Genomic DNA, 7,282 nt, shown 5'->3' on the forward strand with positions numbered 1-7,282 from the left:
AGCCGGCGGCCATGTTGGGACGCAACACATCGGATGTTGTGATGAAACACTCGCGACACTGTAGAGATGCTCCGGCGCTGCGACGCAGCACCCGTCGATGGTTGCCAGTGTTGTGAAGCAGCATCTGGCGGTGTTGCCGGCGCTGCGACGCGGCGCTCGTCGTCGGCCGCCGGCGCTGCAATGCAGCCCTCGCCGGCGTTGCGCTGCTATGCGGCCCGTGGTGGTTACCTGTGCTGCGATGCAGCGTTCGACGGTGCTATGAGCCTATGACGCGACGGTCGTCGGCTGCCGGTCCTGCAACGCAATTCTCGCCGGCGCTGCCAATATTGTCGGCTGCCCAACGATGCTCCATCGCAGCTGCGCGAGCCCCCGATAATGTTGCATTGCAGCTCCACCGCGACCAAGCAATGCTCCATCGCAGCAGCGGCGACCACCGACCATGTTTCATTGCAACTCCACCGCGGCATCACGCGACCAAGTAATGCTCCATCGCAGCAGCGATGACCACCGGCCATGTTTCATTGCAGCTCCGCCACGGCAGCAGCGGCGACCACCAGCGATATTCATTGCGGGTCCACCTCGACATTGGCTGTGCTGCAAGCGTTTGCCGGCAACCGCCGCTCGCCGGATCTATGATACGATGGAGCGGTTTATGACTGTCTTGCAAAAGATGCTGCGGGGGCACGACGAGTATTCTGTGATGTGAGGAACGAACTGACGGCCTTGATTAAGCGTAACTGAGGGCAGATAAGGCGGCTGATAACTGCAAGTTATCAACCGCACTGGGAACGAGATGAGATCCCAACAATGGCGACGGCGCCGTGAGTAGTCGTGTGGTGCTGACTTCTGATATGCCACCGGCTTCACCGCCGCCGCCACAGCGTCCTTCTCTTTCATCTCCGCGCAAACACCTCGCATGGCGGCTTCCCAACCTCTGCCGACCTCCTCGGCCACTCCCGCCGCGCTTCTGGCGCACCTCTCCGCCGCCCTCTCCGCTCCAAACTGGTACCTACACCCCTCCCTGCCGCATCTCCCTGCTCTCCTTGCTCCGTCCCTCCCCCAGATGCCCGACGTCCCACTCCCGGTTCGTCTCGCCACCGCGACCGCCCGCGCCGCGGCGCCCTCCCGCCACCTTCTCAGCCTTTCCCTTCCAATCCTCTTCCGCGTCCACTCCCTCTCCCCGCCCCCGCTCCGCCCCCTCTTCGACCGCTCCTTCGGCTCTCTCCTCACCCACCTCTCCCGCTTCGCACTCACCCCGCTCATCCTCCGCCTCTTCGCTCTCATGCATCTCCACTCGCCGCCTGCCCCCACGGGCGTCACCTACAATATCCTCATCCGCTCCCTCTGCCGCAGAGCCGACCTGCCCCGCGCCCTCCGATACCTCAGCCTCATGGTCCTCTCTGGCTGGCACCCCGACGCCTACACATTCAACTCCTTGATCGTGGGCTACTCCCGCACCCACCAGATCGACGCTGCTCGTGATCTGTTCGATAAAATGCCTTTGAGAGGATTCCCGCGGGACGTGGTATCCTATGCTGCAATGATTGAGGGGTTATGTGAGACGGGGAGGATTGACGAGGCATTGGACTTGTTCATGAAGATGGAGCTGTCGGACATGCATACATATGCGGTCTTGGTGAAGGGGCTGTGTAAAGCAGGGCGGGGGGAGGAGGCGCTCCAGATGCTGCAGAGGATGAAGAAATTGGGGTGGCGGCCAAGTACTTGCACTTATGCAGCCGCGATTGATTTATGCTGTAGGGAGCAAAGGGTTGTGGAGGCTGAGGAAATGCTGGAGGAGATGTCTGACAAATGGTTGGTGCCATCTGTTGTTACATGCACCGCGGTGGTCAATGGCTATTGTAAGGAGGGGAGGATGAGTGATTGTAAGGTGGGGAGGATGAGTGATGCGGTGAGGGTGTTTGAGATGATGAAGTTGAGGTGGTGCAAGCCGAACGTGTGGACATACAATGCACTGGTGTGGGGGTTCTGCAAGGGGGGTAAGGTGCACAATGCAATGGCTTTGTTGAATCGGATGAGAGCACATGGAGTAGAACCAGATGTTGTGACATACAATTTGTTAATTCGGGCCGAATGTGTTTATGGGCATATAGAGAATGCTTTCCGGCTACTTCGTTTGATGGAAGGAGATGGTTTAGCTGCTGATATATACACTTACAATGCGTTGGTGGATGCTCTCTGCAAGAATGGGAGGATCGATCAAGCTTGCTCCCTTTTTGATAGCCTTGAAGGGAGAGGCATAAAACCTAATTTGGTGACATTCAATTCGTTGATAGACGGGTTATGCAAATGTGATCAAGTTGATGTTGCATGGTCATTACTGGAAAAGATGGTCTCAGCTGGTTGCACGCCGGATACCTATACATACAGTCCGTTCATAGAATACCTATGCAAGATGAAGGGATCACAAGAGGGTTTGTCCTTTATAGATGAGATGCTAAAAAAGAGTGTTAAGCTCACGACGGTCAACTATACCATTGTAATTGACAAGCTATTCAAGGAGAGGAACTATGGATTGGCCACAAAAATCTGGGGTCAAATGGTTTCACTGGGTTGCAATCCTGATGCAGTTACTTATACCACATCTATGCGTGCTTATTGCAATGAAGGAAGACTCATTGAAGCCGAAAATGTTGTCAGTGAGATGAACAGAAGTGCGGTCACTGTAGATACAATTGCGTATAACACGTTGATGGATGGGCATGCAAGTATTGGACAGACAGATTGCGCAGTCTCAATCTTGAAGCATATGAAAAATGTTGCTTCTATGCCAAACCAGTTTACTTATTTGATCTTGCTTAGACATCTTGTACAAAGGAGGCTAGCAGAAGGTGTGCCTTTGAATGTAGCTGGTTTATGGAAGACCACCAGGCTTACTGATATCTTTGAATTGTTTGAGATAATGAAGAAGAATGATATTATTCCTAACACGGATACTTATTCTGCAATTCTGGAGAGGTTTTCTGAAGATGGAATATCGAAAGAGGTGACATCATTGGTTTCTCGTATCAAAGATGATAATCTTTCTTTGAATGAGGACATCTACACTGCTCTCATTACATGTTTATGCAAATCAAGACAGTATTCCGATGCATGGGCGTTGCTTCACTCCATGATTGGTCGTGGTTTTGTACCACAACTGATGTCCTATCAGCACCTACTTTGCGGGCTTATTAGTGAAGGACAAGCTCATATGGCTGAAGAAATTTTTGGAAACGGTAGATGGGAAGACTACAATCCTGATGAAATTGTGTGGAAAGTAATTATTGATGGCCTGATAAGAAACGGTCATTCAGATATATGCCGTGACATGGTATCCAAATTAGAGCAGAGGAACTGCAGACCAAGCAATCAAACATATGTAATGTTGGCAGAAGAATTGTCTACCAGGGGATAATATACTGCTACATTCACCAGTCGTGCAACACCGCTGAGCAAAGTTTCCATCAGCAGTGTAAAATGCGCCCAATCAGAGGCTTGTACCCACACATGATGTATCCTACTAGACACCGGAGTTACATATTACATGGATCATTCAACACACACTGGGTTCATGTTTTATTGCTCTCTCAAAGGTACTGGATTGATCTTCAATATCATAAGTTCTTACACTATTCTTTAATAACATACTTCTAGGGCTTTCTGGAAAGCGTTTGACCAAAATATTAGATCAAATTAATCTTGTCCCACCTAAAGATAACAGGTCAACAACCTTACTTTTACATACCGAACTGGTATTTAATTTCAATAGACTTCACTGGTTCTTGAACTGCAATTAAAAGAACTGTTGATAAGCTATTGAAAGAGCTGTGAATTCCATGGACTAGATGCACTGTGCAAGAGGTAATTGACAATTTGCTTTTGGAACGTTTGACCTGAAGATCCACAATAACTAGCTTTGACTGTAAACTCAGAATTTAAGAAACTTGACATTGTTGATCTGGGCTTGTTGTGCTCATTTTGCTTTAAATCAACACAAGTAACCTGCCGCGCCAAATTGACATGTCACTACTGTGGCCAAGGTTGGAAATAGACTAGGAACTATTCATAAATTATGACATCTTATCTCTGGAAAAATGACACTGCTTAGCACATGTTCCTTTGATTAGACTTCCTTTTTGTCTTTGTAGTGTGTGTGTGTGTGTGTGTGTGTTCAAGTAGAAACATCCGTTTTGATAACACAACAGTTGAAGAATTGAGCAGAAAATAACACTTGTATCCCAAAATCATAATTTGACATCCTGTCCAATTTTTCAGAGCAGTGAAGTATTTCGAAGTTAGGATTTCAGACTGCGCGTTAATTGACCTGAAGAAAAATAGCCCAGTCTTGGTCCAATTTCAATATCTGTTAATTTGAGCATTTCTTTTGTGTCAAGAATTCATTCATTGCTGATTCTTTTAGTTTTTAGATGAAGCCCCTTCTGGTGTTGGCAAGGCATACTTTTATTTGAGTCGACAGGTATAATCCTATGGTGGGACTGAGAGAAAATTGAGTTGCACTCTTTGACTGTGTCAATCATTTATTGTTAACCATCGACATACAAATAACATACTAGAAGAGAGCCTTCTTGGGCTTGTGCATTGTGATTCTATTGTTCTGTAGATGGGTATAGGATGGTTTATCTGTTATTGTCTAAACAATGTTAAAGACAGAGAACAAACCAGTCAGGTTGCTGCACTCTTGAATGAATATCACCTCCAAAGTTGAGTATCTGTGTGCGTACTCTGCAGGATGAGTTGCATCAGTTATGGACTTCATTAACGCTGGAAAAAAAGTTCGAAGCTCGTGAGCTAAACGAGTAGCTCGTGACTCGGCTTGAATCGACTCAAACTCGAAGAATAACGAGTCGAGCCAACCTTTAGTTTAAGATCGTTTATAGACCAAGTTAAACAAGCCAATCTCACAGAGTACTCTTGTAACTCGTTAGGCTCGGTACAAAAGATTAGCCACTCCCAATACAAAAAAAGATCAGCCACTCAGCACCATATATCCTAGGCACACAACACAAGGCTTAGTCGTTGAAGGCCCAACCGCCTAAGAGACTCATGTGTTACAAGGAAATTACTATTGTTAGTGATATATATTTAATATATACATGATCATTTTTATAATATTTGAGGGTTTTATGTTCATATCTTTAACGAGCTTAACAAGCTAAACAAGCCAGCTCGCGAGTTATACCAGTCGAGCCAATCTTGGATTTAAGCTCGTTATAATAACGAGTCGAGTCGAGTTAGCTCGTTAACGAAACAAGCTTTAGTGAGTCGAGAAGAGCTAGCTCGACTCGGCTCGAATTCCAGCCCTAACTTCGTACGCGAGAGCGAACATTAAAAAGCAATATTTGCACAAAGGGATTTCTATTTCTGTGCCCCTCACTGCTTAGTTCTCAGTTTTGCCTAAGCCAACTCTTTTTGCTTGTTTCCCCCTTCACCGTGCCACCCACACTCATCAATGCCAATTGGGGGCTTGCTGTTGGTCAAGGTAACTGTTAGCCGCCGTTGTTGTTGACGAGTGGAACACACTGTGCCACATGGTGCTCTCACAATTGGCCGTGTGCGTGTGGTGTGCATGTCCGCATGCATGAGTAGTCACATCGTGGTCACGTCGGTGCTTTCATACACGGGGAGTACGCAACGCGTGGTTTCCTATACGAGGAGTCGTGTCGCCGATGTGCCTGTCAGTGCGTGTCAGTGCCTATTAATGCATTTTTATAGCCGCGCGTGGCGCACCAGCGTTCACCCACTCCTGTCCCAATCCCCTCGGCCCCTCCCCTTCCCTCATCACCCACTCCCGTCCCAATCCCCTCGGCCCCTCCCCTCCCCTCATCGGCCCACGGCCTTCTCCGTCGCGCGCCTCCAGCAAACCCTAGCCGCCTCTCCTTCTGCTGCCGCAACAATGGCCATCCACGATGGTGGTGCGGGAAGAAGCAGTTGGGGACGACGCCACGTGCTGTTCATTCCTGGCATGTCGCGCACCCTCAGGGTCGACGAAGCGCCGCTCCTTGCCCGCTAAGGCGTCATGGTGTCGTCGGACACGCGCCCGTCGACCGGATGGGACCTAAGCATTAGGGGGCTCGCAGTGGAGCCTGTCCCCACTGTCGGCATGCCGGCCATGTCACGCGCAATACGCATGTTTTGCCAAGGCCTGCCACCGGAGGAGCGGTTTGAACCACGCTACGCGCCTAACAACCAGTGGTGGACGCAGATCCTAAGAGAGGACAACGCCGCCCGCATCCAGCGCTACGACGATGGCCACTACCCGCCCTCACGCAACAACATCGACGAGAGGTATGCCTTCTGGGAAGGGCGTGCCTTTCCCGACGTCACGACCACGTGCCATGCACAACTTGGCCTCGACGTACTAGGTTTCACCGCCACGGTCCACGCCGCGATCCATGCCGTGGTCCACTCCGCGATCCATGCCGTGGTCTACGCCGCGATTCATGCCGTGGTCCACGCCCATGTATATGGGAGGTGGCGGCGGTGCCAGCAGCAGCGGGGCCCTCTGGGTTCCGAGGCCCGAGCCAGGGAAGGGGACAAGCTCCCGCCGCGGCGGCCCCCCGCTAGCCCCATAGCCCGAGCATGGGACGAGCTCGCGCGCCCCCTGCTCGTGCCCAATCCCGAGCCTGGGACGGGCTCTGGCGGCCCCCTGTTCGTGCCGAAGCCGGAGCCGCCGCCGCTGGCCGAGTACATGGGGGCGGTGGTCAGCGAGCGCGGCGACCCTGCGGACCCGCAGGGGCTCCTACAGACGCTGCGCAAATTGACAAAGGGGTCGCAACACCACCCGATGACCCGGTCGACACGTTGGGGCTGCAACAAGTGGTGGTCGCCTCGGTGATCGACGTCACCATTGATCTTGTGAGCATGACGATGACAAGGACGATGACGAGGACGTCTGATGCAGAGCATCCCTCGTCCATCCACATGGACACTCCATCACCAACGCAAGCACCGAGAGGACCAATGACAAGGGCACATGCACGCGCCATCGAAACCGAGGTTAACTCTTTCCTCTTTGAGCTCCATTCAAATTCACATGAGAGTTGGGTCCTACCTCAAACGAAAGTGTTATGCATGCTTAGGTACCAACGTGATGATCATGACGAGGCTAGCACGAAGACCCGAGCACATATGGACGATGAGAAGGAAGAAAGGGCCAAGAAGAAGGAAGAAGGAGAAGTCCTGGACACTCCGGGTGCCCGGCCACCTGGGCACCGGAGGCCCGGCCTCTCTTGGGCGTTGCTCCCAGCCGGCCCCGGGTGCC

The 7,282-nt window shown here is 51.2% G+C and overlaps 1 protein-coding gene across 3 annotated transcripts; it reads left to right on the forward strand.

The window, feature by feature from the left end:
• Positions 1–743: 743 nt before the first annotated feature.
• On the forward strand, positions 744–4,599 carry LOC119316883 (pentatricopeptide repeat-containing protein At5g65560-like). Of its 3 annotated transcripts, none has more exons than XM_037591265.1 (2): positions 744–3,593; positions 4,276–4,599. In XM_037591265.1, exon 1 carries the CDS (start codon positions 917–919, stop codon positions 3,413–3,415), a length of 2,499 nt encoding a protein of 832 aa, XP_037447162.1. In that variant the 5' UTR covers positions 744–916; the 3' UTR covers positions 3,416–3,593; positions 4,276–4,599. The 3 variants fall into 3 exon arrangements, with proteins under 3 accessions (XP_037447162.1, XP_037447164.1, XP_037447163.1); XM_037591267.1 differs by having other exon boundaries at positions 4,421–4,599; XM_037591266.1 differs by having other exon boundaries at positions 4,428–4,599.
• The last annotated feature ends 2,683 nt before the right edge of the window (positions 4,600–7,282 follow it).

Source organism: Triticum dicoccoides, chromosome 6A (genome assembly GCF_002162155.2).
Source record: "Triticum dicoccoides isolate Atlit2015 ecotype Zavitan chromosome 6A, WEW_v2.0, whole genome shotgun sequence".
NCBI lineage: Eukaryota > Viridiplantae > Streptophyta > Magnoliopsida > Poales > Poaceae > Triticum > Triticum dicoccoides.